Raw genomic sequence first — 16,139 nt, forward strand, 5'->3', positions numbered from 1 at the left:
TAGAACATACATTATTTGGCCCTCAGGAAAATAAAGAGGATTTAAGATGACCTATTTATGCTTAGGGCTAAGATATTTCTATATTCAGCAATACAGAAAGATAAACTTAGGGGAAACTAGCAGTAGCAGATGATTTGAAAGAACATTTTATAAAACTAAAAAATAATTTTAATCACAAACACAAATACCTTGATCCTTCTGCATTGCTATCTGACTGTAATAACACATACTTCTGATCCGGAGAAACCAAAAACGATTCTGCGTTAAGTTGCCTCTGAAATATTAAAATTAAAAAAAACATACATATACCATATATAATATGTCATACTAAGTATAAAATTATTATTAGCTTCCCCATTTTACATTTAAAATACAATTTGTATACAATATTCATCGTAAAAAGCACTTACAAATGTTGAATTCGTCATAAGCACTCGAGTGGTATAATTCTCTAAATTTAGGATGGACAGTCCTCCGGTTGAATCTCGGAACACAAGTTCAACATCTGAAAAATGTAATTTATATCGTAGATATTTTTATATAACTGTAAGTTATTGTTTGATACCATTAATCCATGAGCCATTAAAAGTTTTCCATTCCAAGCTGTTACCAATTACATCGCTAAGTACCATTCGTCGGCCACGAATTCGTGAACCTTCATCCTCTTTTGTTTAGGAGAAGACAAATTTAAAATTCAAAATTATTCAATACAAAACATGTAATACTGTACTTTGAGAACTTACCAGGAGACAATAGAAAAATTGAGAATATAATAAGGCTGAATACAGCTGCTATCACTAATAGAGCAATAAAAATTCCACGCCAGTTTCTTCGTTCTGGAGATATTGCAACAAGCTCCTGAAATAAAAATATACAAGGAAAATTTTTAAAAACTGTGATTATAGTAGAAACATTGTATTTTACTTTATTTTTAATATTAAGTTACAACGCATCTTTATTTTTCTCTCTCACTTTCTATATGGCTTTCTATTTTGACTCTTTTAAAATTCTTGGTTGTTGGTTGACTTTTATTCGCATTTCATAGTTTGTCCAAAACTTATGCTTAATCAATTAAATTTAAAATACTCAATATTTATAAACTTTATTCATACTGAAAAAATGTTACTCTACACAGAAGCGATACCACTAAATTGTGTACTTAAATTAATCGAATAAGAAATAAATGGACAAAAGTAAATTGACAATTTACTCTTTCGCAATTTGTAAAAAGTAACAAATCAGTCAAAAATAACCCTGATTTGGGTAGTCGAAAATTGAATATTTAAAAAGTTAGCGAAAAATAGAAATATCTAGAAATTCTAAAAATGTGCTTTATAACTTTTATCATTTTTTATGAAATGAACACAGATTTAAAACCCGACCTCAAGGGATTCTGAACAGATTTAAGATTCGGCCAAATTTGCTAAGAAAATATATTTTTTTTTATTTTCCTAGGTTAACTGTATTTATTGTAATCGGTCCAACTTAGCGAATTGAACATTTTGACATTTCTCGACGTTTTGAGATCCCAAGAATCTAAATCAAAGATTTTTAAGGAGATGTATATGTGTGTAGTACATCCATTCGTCCGTACGTTCTGGAACCAGAAGAGATAATGCCTTAAAATAAATTTTGTTTTACAGATAGAAAAGAAAATATGCAGAAAGGACTTTCAAAAATTGAGTAGGTGACGTGATACCAAATCAATATAATTAAAATAAATAATTATTTTTTTTATAAACAAAAAAAACTGAAAAAAAACATTTCACCACGAATACTTTACCAGCAAAACGTTTTTGACCTCTGGTAAATATTTAAAAAAAATCGAAGGAACAGTTTAAGAAAAAAAACTATTATAAGTTAGTAAAAATTGATATTCGACTCGAATGTCTTCGCAAAAATTAAGAATATTTCAATCCAATAGACAGTTTTTTTTTTAAATATAAGAATCTACAAAAAATACTACGTGAAATTGGTAAGAACTATTATTCGATTCGCATATTGACTTTAAAATTATTTTATTATATGCAAAATATTTTTGTTAAAGTAAAATAATGCTCTTTGAAAAATGGGTTGTTTTTTATAAGAAATAATAAAATTGATATAAATTGGTTTTCGACAATCAGTGAGGGTCTTGATCTCTGACTCTTTTTTTTAGTTAATTAAGACGTGTATCATATTTTTAATGAACAAACAAAGACCTTGTTCCTAAAAATACTATTTAGCCACCAGAATTAACTCATCTTCAACCAGAAATGAAACAAGCACTCTCAAATTATTTAACAACACGAATGATTGTTTAGTTTTCACAAATAAAAGATACCAGAGTTGCCATATCATTGTATTAATATTCACAGAACAAAATTTCTAATAAAATGCAAGACTGGAAATTCACAAAATAAACATTCAAGAACTGAAATACCGGTAAGCTTCTACACTTTTCCATGAAAATACAACTTGGATTATTGGATTATCAATTCAATTGTCTTATCTGACATTGTTTCCTATTTCTTTAAGCAAATAGTGTAACTAGAATCTTAAGTTTTGTAGATTTTTATAGAAATATTTGTAAAGTTTAATCAAAATCGTTGTTGCCATTTTTGAAATTTACAAAAAGAATCATTAAATGGGAACGACCAATTTAAGTTCAATTAGAAATTATATAAAATTGATATATTCCAAGAAAAAAATTGAAGTTATCGAAATATGTAAACTCTTTTTTATTCAGCATTTTTGTACTGGCACCATTTTAGGGGAGGTTAATACAATTATTGTTGTAGAGTGCACTTTAATTATAAGAGTGTTGCTCAAGAGATTACTACCATACATAAAGGTCACGAATAAAAAACCTAGTTCATAACCATATTCGCATTATAACAAATTAATTCAGTGTTTTTGTTTTCTGATTATGTTTTGCGTTCCTCACAACTTGATGAGTCCTACACTATACACAATATTATTAGCAATGTTTATAGTTTTATTGCTAATTTGATCTCACTGTTTATTATGAGGCTTCCCGCAATTTTATTAAGAGCAAGTAATATTTTGTTTGGTATTCTAAGCCAATTCATGTGTTTATATTCATTTAACATTCACACATAATATTACCGTGACGTACAAACGCATATACATATGTATTATGTACATGCATACGCAAGGCAAAGGCAAAAGAATTTCATGTTAAAAGTCGATTGTAACAGTTTTGTACAAATGGTTCATGTAGAAATTGAAAACTAGAAATATTGTCATCATTTTATTGAGTTGGGACAATAGAATTAGTTATTTTAGAATATAAAATAAACAAGTTTTGAAAAAAAAGCAAAATAATTGTTTTTGTTTTATACGGTTCAAAAATAATCTTCAATTGCTGTTTTTGGATCAAAATCCAAATTTAAATTGAGGTGAGTGTATAGGTAGTGAGAATCTTTGTTTGGTTTGATTTTATAAACATGAGGTGCTAGTAAAAAAGAATGAGAAATCCAAAAATGAAAGTAAATACTTCAAAAAACATATATTAAACATTTTTTTTTAATGTTAACCTAATATATAAGAGAAACAGATACATTCATTTAATTGCAGTTTATGCAGTAATTCATTGTGGACGGTGCCTAATTGGATTACTTATTTAAGAAGGTTGAACACTGTAATTTCTTTGTTTTCAAGTACGGATGTACATTACAAGCGTACTTTTTCGCCCACAATTTAGTTGGATGTGTCGAAGGTAAAGGCAAGATGTCAATAATAGCTTAATGAAATTTTGTTCAAATAGTGTGTGGTAACTCGTATTAACAAAATTTGTTTTCAATAATTTAATAAGGCCTTATATTATAAATTAATAGAATATTAATATGAGCAAATGTCGGTCACGACTTCGTTAATTATCTATTAGAAGCAAGTTATAGCCAATATTAAAAGTTTTGATCATTGAAACCAATTTGAACATTTGAGGTTAGTGTTCATCGTTGAAAGTAAAACTGACAGGTAGAAATACAAAGAAAATGAAACGCTTTCAGTGAAACGATTTTGTTCCGAAATGAGGAATCAATAATAAGTTCATTGAAAGCGAATTTATCATTTAAAAATAAAAATGAACTAGGTAAGAGAAACTATTGTTTTTACTAAAAAATACTACAACTTATTACCTTTATTTTAATACCGAAAATAGCAGAGTTGACTTTCCTAATCGCTTTTAAATCTGGAAACAACATTTTCAATGATGAAAACCAATGATAGCTATAACAGGCCCCTTACTGTGCTGTACAGATTTGACTAAACTTAAATTATGTTCGGTAAGATAATATTGATTATGAATCCATGAGGAAAATGTAAGCTACTAAGCTTAGGCTGAAGTAGACTTTGGCAAGAAAAGGAAGAAATTTCAAGAATCCCATCTTGGTTAAGTTTTTTATATTAATAAAAATGTGCCAGATTCATCAAATTTAAAGTTTAAAATGTATGTGCGAGACATACATAAATGTACAAACGTAGACATTTTGTGAAATCGTTTTTGTATAATTTATAAAAGATAATCGCCGAAACATATTGCTAACGAAATTTTGACAGCATGTAACAATAGTAGAAAATTATAAATTATAACAAAAATAAATATGTAACTGTCCAATCACTTTGCAAACATTGTCATAATTTCGAACAAAAACAAAATTAACAAAAATATATAAAGTGAATTTTTTTTTTGTTTCTTGGGCTTTGATCAATCAGTCTTGGTTTTACCCTACGTTTCGCCAGTTGTTTCCCAGCTTCTTCAGGGTATTTATCTCTGTGCTTTGTATAGTGTGGCCATACCTTAGTTGTTAAATACGGTGATATTAGTGTTGTCCATATTTAAACTTTTCGCACTTTTTGTGCAACTTTTAATCATGTTTTTTTTTTTAAATATAAAATACAAAATAAATCCCCTGAAGAAGCTGGGAAACAACCGGCGAAACGTAGGGTAAAACCAAGATGGATAAGTTTTATTTTATTATTAATCGCATCCAACTGATTGATCATAAAAGCCCAAGAAACAAACAAATTTCTCACAAATTAAACACATGATCAAGTTTCCATTATCAAAAATAAATAAAATATTACAGTTATCAATGTAAATGTTTTATTAACTAACACTTACTTTGACTATTAAACAGGTAGGTCAGTATAAAATATATATTGAACTTCCTAAAACCAGGTATTTAAAATTACTCCTAAAGTTATATTGATTTGTTTTGCAAAATACATTACAATAACAATAATAATAACAACAACAAACACACGAAAAACAACAACAACTATTCCATATTTTCTTACCTCGTCATTTGGCACCAAAGTAACTTTTTTCAATGGAGCACTTACGACAACAGTTTCTCTCTTTAAGGACGAAGGTAATTTAACGACCGAAGAACCCTTCTGTATTTCAACCATTTTTATACAAAAACAAAAGATACACGAAGCAAACAATGACGTATTTTAATTGACACTTGAATAAAAAAGCCTTATGAAAAGGCCAAGAAGTCTAGTACCAAGAAATCGTTCAGGACTTTCGGACGTCTATGAAGACAAATCAATCACAATTTTAGATAGAGCCATTACCTCATGAGTTCTTTTTTGTTGTAGGTAATGTATGTACGTAAGTTAGGTAGGTATACAAGCTTCGTGTTCCTTTTTTGTATTGAAAACTTATAACTCGACGGGGGTACTGTACAAATCGATGATGCAAACTTTGATTCGATAGATATACATAAGAGTTTTGTTGACCAGGTAACGCAAGGTGAATTAATTTACAAATTTAAAACAAAAAAAAACTATTTATTATAAATGATTCCACCATATGCTGTTCTCACTTAGATGATGCCACTTTCGAACATCGATTTTGCTATGCGTTTTCATAGGTACCTACATATACCTCTATACGGATATTAAAACAATTGAATTTGTTAACGATTAAATTATGGTAACTTATTCAACTAATAAAAACGTAATATATGTAGTTATTGTTTTTTTTTCAAATATCTGTGCCATTTAGATGTTTTACAGAGGATTTAAAAACACATCACTTTCGAGAGGGAGGACTTATTTTCTTTACAAAATATCTAACGCAACTGAATGGAATGATTTTTGTTTTTTTGTTGTTTAATGAAAAATAAACATCGGTGTGTTGTTTCGAAAATGTGAAAATGAGAAACTGAGCGTTTAGAAAACATGTGTGGAACGTAATTATTGCGTTATCAGAAAATCTGTTTTTGGATAAAGATGGAAAAGGAAGAGAAAGCATAATTGAAAGCTTAAAAGCTTTATCCGTAAGGTTTGAACACTAGGTAAGAAAAACCTCAGTTTTCGAAAGTATCAAAAGCTTTGTATATGAAAACCATAGTACCTTTGTATATGAAAACCATAGTACTCTCATGGGCGGCATCTACATATTTTTTGTGGAACGTCTAGCGAAGACATTAATGTAAAAATCGATTGCAGTCGGGAGACTTAAAAATGTTATAATTTGATATAGAGAAACATTATAGTGAATTAACGAAAGTCTGGTTGCAAAGGAATACACATTTGTTTCTTTGGGTTTGTATTTTTTTGTTTTTGATTTTGCTTATATTATTTTGTACATTGGCAAAACGGTAGACTTTCTATGCAAAGATGATAAGACAAAAGCAGGTGAATTGCGATATCGTGTAGGAATTTAATATTCTTGGTTGAGATTTTATAATTTTGATGATTTGAGGGTGGTATTAGGGAATTATAACTTGAACTATTATAGGGAAGTAAATATGTAGGTATTGTATTTTTATAAAATAAAAGATAATAAATCATTTTTTTTTTAATTTGGTCGCCTAAACCTTTCTTACAGTTTGTTTTCAAATCGAGCATAAAGAAGTTTAAAATTTCAAAGTAAATTTGTTGATTGATACTAAACGCAATTGAAAAGCTGGTTACACTATTATTGACAACTTATAGTGAAATAAAATATTTTGATGCATGTTAAATTGTTTACAAATATAAAAAGATAATAAACATACCTACCTATTATCGCATAATTTAAGGAAATTTTAACTTGGACGTGTTTTAATGGTAGTGAATTTTTTAAATGGGATGGGGAACTTTTAAAATCTTTTGTTTTAAAAATTAATACAGATAATTGAGTTTATAAAGTACCTATAGGTACTTATACCTTCCGGTCCAAAAAGTGATTCACGGACAAATTTGGAGACAGTTTTACTTAAGTTCTTATGATATTATGCTATATGTAGGTATCTATTTATTATAATCTATCTTTAATAGTAAGTTATCAAGGATGTAAGGAAATGCTTTCTTTTATTTTAGTAAACCTACCCTGGCCCATTTTTAAACTTACATACATTTTGTTTGCATCTTTATTTTTAGAGGAATATTGGACTTTGTAATTGTACTTACCTACATAAATTTGATGACTTTGTCTCAATGGTAAGATATCTAAATTTTAGCAAATGCAATTTTTTTCTGTCAGAGCATATTTTTTAAATTTGGGGTAATTTTTCTATAAATTTGGAATAAGCATTAACTTTTACTACTGTTTTAAAATATACATAGGTACTAATAATAAAATTAAACTCCAAGAGAAATTTACGAAAAAAAAAACAAACATTTAGTGTTGCTATACATAACCCCAGATAAGTTATAATTAAAAAGCAGTTTTAAGCTTTAAGTGTCAAAGATTGTAAACAGAATGGGAGAGGAGAGTACAATAGCTTGGCCGCCAAGATTTGGTCGAAACGGGGTTTTATTTCTTTTCGTGTAGTAGGTAGAGGCAATTTTAGAAGTAATAATGGAAATTGAAAAAAATGCTATACCTAGTCTATTTAAAAATATTTACTATATTTTAAGGCTGAATAATATACATACATACATACCTGTTAAAAAATTTTGTTTTCAAAAATGTTAGTGCCATTTGATTTCTCATAAAAAGGTTTGGAGGTTTTCGTGTTTTGTTTAAAAAGTTATAAGTTGAACTATTCATAAAAAAATTTAAAATTACGAACAATATTTTGCATATGATGAAATAGTTTAATTTCAAAATATATATTAACGAGAATTGTTACCAATTTTAGTAGCAATTATTTAAAGTGTTTATTTCTTATATAAACCAATACAAATTTGATGAATGAAATTAATTTGAATTCAATATCTTCTATTGTTCACGAGATATCGAGAACCAAACGTCAATTTTTACCAAATGTGTGTACTGTTTTTTGTATATTTTATTTTTTGTGAAAAAACGGACTGTTGGTTTTTTGAGTCGAAAATCAATTCATACCAACTTTTAATAATGTTTTTGTATAGGTTTTAATTTTTTATAAACAAAACTGTCGAATCGATTTTTCGCCAAATTGTACCATTAATGTCAAAAACGTTATACTTGTTGCACACAATAAATGTTAACTTGTTGCAAACAACATACATATATGTACATACTTAAATACCTAACTATATATGTACTACATTTGTATGTTGTTTATGCCCTCTAAGGTGTATTGTTATTAATTAAAAATTATATCTACAACAAAAGCAAGGTTGGGACATAAATAAAAGACATACATTTCAACTATCAAATTATTTAAATTATCTGGACCACCATATGTAAAGAATTATTTTTTATATTTATTTTAAACTACTACTACTTTCTACTACTGTAACCTTCCTATCTTATAATCTCTAACAAATTGCTAAGTGTACGGATACTATCACTGTCCGGATGCTATAAAGAATTCCCTATGAACTACCATACCCTTTATATCTTAAATTTGAATTTAAGATCAAACCCACAGCCTGAAAAAAAATAATTTACCAATGGATATCTATATACAACAAAAAAAAACAAACAAATCTAATCTTCAAATAATGCAGAAAAACTTGATGCCAAATAAAAGCAAAATACCAACCAGCTATATCCAAACGTATAACTACCCTCATATTCTTCTTCTTTACAAAGATCTGCAAAACAAAAATCGCATCGTAGCTTTGTATACATAATACAAACCATTGTGCATATAATATATATGTATGTACAAAGATCGTACACAAGGAGAAGCAGCCTTATGAATGTGAATAAAAAAACAAATATCGGTAAAAGATCCTTAACAGCTGATGCAAAAATTTCATTCAACCCCCTTATTAGACACAATATTGACACATTTTTGTTTACTTTGCCGTTTTCTATATAAAAGTCCATTGATATAATGATATAAATAAGATACAAAAACAAATTCATCGAACTTCATATGGAAGCCTTGTATATGAAAACATATACAAGGATGGACTCAAATAGAATGAAGGAAATTGTGTAGACATTTCGGGTGGAAAATTAATTATCTCCCTTATTCTGCAGGCTTCTTATGGAAATGGAACTAATATTTTTCTCTCGCTCCCCCGAAATGTCTCCACTATCGATACTACCGCCAACGACTCGGCATCCGGTCACCCTAAAAAGTTAAGCCTAGTACATACTTCCTCGTGAAGTGAACGTTCGCCAGTGGAGAAAGTTAACTTTTGGCATTGCTCACTGGTACACACTTCTGAGTACACGTTTTGAACATTTGACTTCAGCTTCACCAACAGTTCCCGTACATTTTGCACGTGAATTGCCCGTGAACGAAAACTCTCAACTTTGTTCTCCACTCAGCTTCACGAGCAAGTTCACGGGTGAACCAAAAACTGAAATTTGTATGGGTTCACGAGATGGTTCACAAGTATGTACTAGGCTTTAAAACAAACACTTCAGGTTGAGCTATTCACTTAAGTATCGATTGTAACTGAATATCTAAAAAAAACAGAACTCATCTCAGAGAATCGAATTCTATACTTACTCAATGACATTTCTGTTTTTCCTCTTATTCTCTTGCATCATATCTGTATTTCAATTGTCAAATTTGTATTCCCAAATAATATTTAGGGGCCTATTATGTAAGACAACTAAGAACAAAGTTGAGTTGTAATCCGGCAATCGGTATTACCGATCACAACTAGTTGACTGTCACAAGTCAACCAGTAGTCAACTAAAAAATGGTTGACTTTTTAAATGTGTTCGGAGTATTATGTAAGCCAGTTGAGTTGTCTCTCAGTTGTGATTGTTGTCAAAATTCAGCAACTGATATTTACTAGTTGTGTAGTGCATTTGTGTGTACAAAAAAAACGGTAGGCATCAACAGTTCATTGAAAACCAATTTTTTTAAGAAAATGGAGAAAAAAATGTAAGTTTTACAAATGATAATATAAACATCTGAAAAAAAATAATTTTTTTAGATTAAAAATAGCTAAACCTGCCCAATTCAAAATACTAAAGATGGCATATACACTTACAAACATGATATTCAGACTGTAGTAACCTTTTCTATTTAAATAGAGATGTTGAAGATTTTTTTTTGGTGCTATGATTCGAATATGAGTTCCATCGATCCTATTACTCCAGGAAATCTGGTTTTCTGGTAAAAATGAATTTTTGATAAATTCATCTCATCATTTGTCATACGAGCCTTAATCCATTGTGGACAAATAAGTTCTTCTACTACTTCTAGCACTTCTTTTAACACTACCAAAACTGTTGGCTGAGCAAGGCCTAAATTAAAATCATTACCACTGCACTTTTGGTAACTTCCTTCTGCCATGAAACGTAGGGCCGTGCAGAGTTTGAGAATTGGTGGGATTGCGGAGGAACGCTGTGGTTGTTTCAAATGATCTTTAATTTCATTTAGCACATAAACAAATGCGTCTTTGTTGAGTTTAAAATAACTTATAAATCTGAAACAAAACGAAGACATTAAAATCAACACTCATCAAAGAATTTGTTTATAAATAATACTTTTTGTTTGGAAGTTCCAATGGATTGAAGTGATCTCGAATATTTTTTCTCATCAGCGCAACATTCAGGGGATTTTCTTCTTCCGAATTTCCAAGAAACAAATCATTAGAACTCTCCATTTCCTATTATTTTGTCTTTTTTATAAAATTTTGCACTGAATTCAAAATTTTGAAATTCCTACGTATTTTACTTTACACAGCTGATTTTGACACAAAACAAGCACATAAAAGTAGGCAACGTATTTGGTCTACTCAACTGAAAAAAGTTGTCTCCCATAATACGACTTTTTTTTGCAGTTGTCTTCAAATTGAGTTGTCTTGATTACAACTCAACTAAGTTGAGTTGTGATCCATAATAGGCCCTTTACATTTTCTGTTTTTACCAATCTCTAATGTTTATTTTTAGATATCTCAGTTAAAATCAAAAGTCAATATGTAAGGTCAAAAGTCGAAATAAAAATTTAAGGGCCTATTATGGATCACAACTCAACTTATGGATCACAACTCAACTTAGTTGAGTTGTAATCAAGACAATTCAATTTGAAGACAACTGCAAAAAAAAAATCGTATTATGGGAGACAACTTTTTTTAGGTGAGTTGACCAAATACGTTGCCTACTTTTATGTGCTTGTTTTGTGTCAAAATCAGCTGTGTTCAAAATTTTGAATTCAGTGCAAAATTTTATAAAAAAGACAATAGGAAATGGAGAGTTCTATTGATTTGTTTCTTGGAAATTCGGAAGAAGAAAATCCCCTGAATGTTGCGCTGATGAGAAAAAAATATTCGAGATCACTCCAATTCATTGGAACTTCCAAACAAAAAGTATTAATTTATAAACAAATTTTTTGATGAGTGTTGATTTTAATGTCTTCGTTTTGTTTCAGATTTATAAGTTATTTTAGACTCAACAAAGACGCATTTGTTTATGTGCTAAATGAAATCAAAGATCATTTGAAACAACCACAGCGTTCCTCCGTTCCCACCACTCCTCAAACTCTGCACTGCCCTACGTTTCATGGCAGAAGGAAGTTACCAAAAGTGCAGTGGATTTTAATTTAGGCCTTGCTCAGCCAACAGTTTCGGTAGTGTTAAGAGAAGTGCTAGACGTAGTAGAAGAACTTGGCTCGTATGACAAATGATGAGATGAATTTATCAAAAATTCATTTTTACCAGAAAACCTGGTAAATAGGATGTATCGATGGAACTCATGTTCGAATCATAGCACCAAAAAAAGTCTTCAACATCTCTATTTAAATAGAAAAGGTTACTAAAGTCTGAATGTCATGATTGTAAGTGTATATCCCATCTTAAGTATTTTTATAAAATAACATTTATCATCGACAGGTTTGTGACTACAAAATGAATGTGCGTTTCGTAGATTCCAGATATTCCGGTGCTAATCACGATTCATTTGTTTACAATTTAAGTGAATATACATAAGGAAATGTTAAATGAATTGGATGAGAACACTTTTATTTTGGGAGATGCTGGATATCCTTTAGAGAAACATCTAATGACTCCTTTTCGATTGGCTGACAGTGGGAGTGCAGAATCACGTTTCAATACCATACACGCACCAACAAGAAACATTATTGAAAGATAGATTGGCGTGATCAAAAGTAAATTCAGGTGCCTCCTATCTGCCCGAGGACTGCATTACAGTCCTGAAAGAGCTGCGAAATTTGTCAATGCAAGTTGTGCCTTACATAACATAAGTCAACATTTTAAAGTAGTATATGTCGGTGAAATTCAAAATGATGCCGCGATTGATTCAAATGATCATGATGTCAATGATTTTGTCCATGGAGTAACTGAATCAAGAGCAAGAGAAATCAGAAACAACATAATGAATTCATTTTAGTTAAGTAGTATTATTAGTTTAGTTAGTATTTTTAATTTACATAAAAGTTGTGTAAATACAAAAAAAAACTTAAATAAAGAAAATTTCTCAAAAAAAAAACAAAAAAAAATTAACCATATAAAATTCACAGAATTTGAAATCTTAAAACTAAAACAAAAAAACTAATTATTCTTTAAAAAAAAGGCTATGTTGAGAAGGTTGTTTGAAGTTGCAGGATTTCGATTTTCCTTTTTTGATTTGCACATTCAAAGCATGGAGCTCCGAAGCTTCTTCACATTTTTTCTTTTTTAGTTTGATAGATTTTTTCTTCAATTCCAGCTTTTGTTTGTTTAAACTATAGTTTTTATAGTTTGTATTTTCTATGTTCTTTAACAGCTGCAGCATTTAAGTATGGTTTTCTGTTTGAGTTTTAAGATACCCAATTCTTTCTTCCTCAATTGACTGCAATGGCTATCTCTTCTTAGCTTTCCTGTAAAATGATGTGGATGCTGAGACACTTTTAAGGTGAGGATGAGGATCCTAAAGTGTTCAGTCCACATGCGGTTCCTGTTGGATTCACTGATTTTTGCAGTTCAATCAACCCAACCACGCTCTCTTCCAGATTGGTTAAACTTATATTCTGTGATGTACCGCCCCCTGTGGTTTTCAAATTTAGCTTGCTGTTGGCAAGCTTTCTTTTTAAATTTCCCTTGTAATGGATCCATACCTATATATGTGTATATACTTTGTAAAAAAATGATGGCTTTTGCATTCAGTTAAACTTACTCTTTGCAATTGGGTTCTTTTTGTGAAACCGAATTGTCCCTTGCCTCTGGCTTCTGCTGCAGAACCTCATTCAACCTCTCGAATTGGGCAGGTTTAGTTATTTTTAATCTAAAAAATTATTTTCTTACAGATGTTTATGTTATTATTTGAAAAACTTACATTTTTTTCTCCATTTTCTTAAGAAAATTGGTTTTCAATGAACTGTTGAATGTTGATGCCTACCGTTATTTTTTTTACATAAAAGTGCACTACACAACTAGTAAATATCATTTGCTGAATTTTGACAACAATCACAACTGAGAGATAACTCAACTGGCTTATATAATACCCCGAACACACTTAAAAAGTCAACCATTTTTTAGTTGACTACTGGTTGACTTGTGACAGTCAACTAGTTGTGATCGGTAATACCGATTGCCGGATTACAACTCAACCTTGTTCTTAGTTGTCTTACATAATAGGCCCCTTAGTTCATGCTTTAAGATAATAATATGTAGTATACATTGTACATTATTGTCAAAAAAAAAGGAAAATTATAATTTGTCTCAGTTGGTGTCGGTATGTATGTTTGTATCTTCTTCGAGATAATCTTCATTGTTGTCTGTTTCTTCTAATTCTTCCCAATCAATGCTGTCTATTTTTGCAAAAGGTTTAATTTTATCAGCAGCATGAACGGAAAAATATGGCCGTTGCGAAACTTGAAAAGCTTGTTTGTCGCCGATTAGATATCGATCGTTTTGGAGAACTTTTTTCACTTCAAAGGGACCCTTGTACCTCGGCAGAAGTTTTTGATTGTCCGGTAGCTGGATGCTCTGCTCGTAAGAGGACTAAATCGCCTTCTTGGTATACTTGTGGTTTTTGATGAGCTGCGTTAAATTTATCAGCCTGTTGCATTTGGAGATGTTGGGTAAGGCGATTTGAGTTGTCGCGAAGTTCAGCTAATGAAATATTTTCGTCTTCATCACTAGAAACATCTTCTTGAAGCTGAATGTTTAGTGTGTTGCTGAATGCGTTTTTCGGTTTGAATCCAAATTGTAACTCTTGTGGTGTTTGCTTAGTTATTCTGTATTTTATTGTGTTCAGTCCTAATTGTATTGCTGACAGATGATCTTCCCAGTCTCTACCATCTTGCCGAACAGTCATTGAAGAGAGTGAAACCTTGACTGTTCTGAAATAACGCTCGATTTGTCAATTTGCTCTTGGTGTCCTCACGGCGTTCAAGATATGTTGGATTCCATTTTCTGAGCAATATTTTTCAAATGCCTTCGAGGTAAACGCAGTTCCTCGGTCACTAATAATTCGCGTCGGCGTTCCAAAAAACTGTGAGAGTTCAATCAATGTTTTTATTACAGAGTTCGAATTTGTGGTCTTTACTGGTCGCAATATTAAGAACTTTGTGAAGCTATCGATTAAGCCCAGAACATAAAAGTTCCCTTTCGTACTTTTGACATATGAACCTAAATGATCTATGTGCATCGTAAAAAATGGTATTGGTGTTTTAGGTATAGGATGAATTTGATAGCGCGTTTCATCTTTACCACGTTTGTTATACAAACAGGGAATACAGCTATTGAAGTATTTACCCACAATGCTTGTCATCTTTTAAAACCAATATGTTCGTCGAATGTGATCAATTGTTCGCTCAAGACCACCATGGCCGATGTCATCATGCGATGATTTGATTACGCGCCATCTTACTCCTCTTGGTACAACAAATCGAAGTCCCTTTTCAGTTTTTTTAAAAATGCGTCCATTGTTTAAGACATATTGTTTTTCGTAGTCTTTTCTTCTTGAACATTTTACATCAGAATTACTCAGAACGTCTTGTATTTCTTTCAGTTGACTATCATGGCTTTGTAAAACGGAAATCCAATCTTCTTGTGCAGCTTGGACTATCATCATACTTAAACCTGCCTCCTCCATTTCAACAGCTTTTTCGGTTGGGTTCCTTCTTAACGCGTCTGTGTGTTGCATCTGTTGTGCTGTTCGATACTCCAATTTAAAATCGAATCCTTGAATTTTTAACCACCACCTGGCAATTCTTTTGATGATGTCCATTTTTGACTGAGTCATCTTTAATGAATTGCAATCCGTATAGATTGTAAAATGCTTTCCCAACAGTTAGTATCGAAAACGTTCCAAACTCTCAACAACAGTTAGAGCTTCCAGTTCATAACTACGAAACTTCTGCTCGTCCTTTGTTGTAGCTCGGCTAAAGTACGATACTGTTTTTTTTCACCGCTTTCATTTAGTTGAATCAAAACTCCAGCAAGACCCATACTACATGCATCAGTATGGAGTTCATGTTTTTTTTTCGGATCGTTTACATAATTTTGTTTTAAGGATTTTAAAAGCCTTTCCCATTTCACTTGTCCATTTGAATGGGGCACCTTTTCTTAATAAAGCGTTAAGAGGTGAAGCTATTTTGGCATAATTAAATACGAATCGGTGAAAGTAGCTGGTCAGTCCTAGAAATTGTTTTACTTGTCGTGTATCTAGAGGTAAAGGAAAGTTTTCTATCGCTTTAATCTTAATACTTCCTGGCTCTATACCCTCTTCACTTATCTCATGTTCTAAATATGTTATTTTGTTGGACAGAAAAACACATTTTTTTATATTCAAGGTAATTTTAACGTTTCTGAGAACAATAAAAAGTTTCTCTAACTAATTTAGAATCGTGGGC

General features: G+C 30.8%; 1 protein-coding gene and 2 long non-coding RNA genes across 4 annotated transcripts in view; 2 read left to right on the top strand and 1 right to left on the bottom strand.

The window, feature by feature from the left end:
• The window catches only part of LOC129944632 (inactive dipeptidyl peptidase 10), a 134,056-nt gene that overhangs the window by 4,614 nt on the left and 113,303 nt on the right, over positions 1 to 16,139 (bottom strand). Inside the window, exons 1-5 of one of the 2 annotated variants that reach the window (XM_056054197.1) lie at positions 5,305 to 6,091; positions 744 to 858; positions 566 to 664; positions 411 to 505; positions 189 to 274 (exon numbers count right to left, since the gene is read on the bottom strand). In XM_056054197.1, the coding sequence (XP_055910172.1) occupies positions 189 to 274; positions 411 to 505; positions 566 to 664; positions 744 to 858; positions 5,305 to 5,418 (509 nt within the window). In that variant the 5' untranslated portion in view covers positions 5,419 to 6,091. Of the gene's footprint in view, positions 1 to 188; positions 275 to 410; positions 506 to 565; positions 665 to 743; positions 859 to 5,304; positions 6,092 to 16,139 lie in introns of those variants that run through there. The other variant, XM_056054198.1, reaches the window with a different exon arrangement.
• Positions 5,661 to 6,178, top strand: LOC129944633 (uncharacterized). Its single transcript, XR_008781468.1, has 3 exons — positions 5,661 to 5,764; positions 5,842 to 5,947; positions 6,020 to 6,178. It is a non-coding gene; the product is annotated as an uncharacterized LOC129944633 (long non-coding RNA).
• LOC129944634 (uncharacterized) lies at positions 11,520 to 12,991 on the top strand. The gene is made up of 3 exons (XR_008781469.1): positions 11,520 to 11,652; positions 11,715 to 12,119; positions 12,175 to 12,991. It is a non-coding gene; the product is annotated as an uncharacterized LOC129944634 (long non-coding RNA).

The sequence above is a fragment of the Eupeodes corollae genome, chromosome 2 (assembly GCF_945859685.1).
Source record: "Eupeodes corollae chromosome 2, idEupCoro1.1, whole genome shotgun sequence".
Lineage (NCBI taxonomy): Eukaryota > Metazoa > Arthropoda > Insecta > Diptera > Syrphidae > Eupeodes > Eupeodes corollae.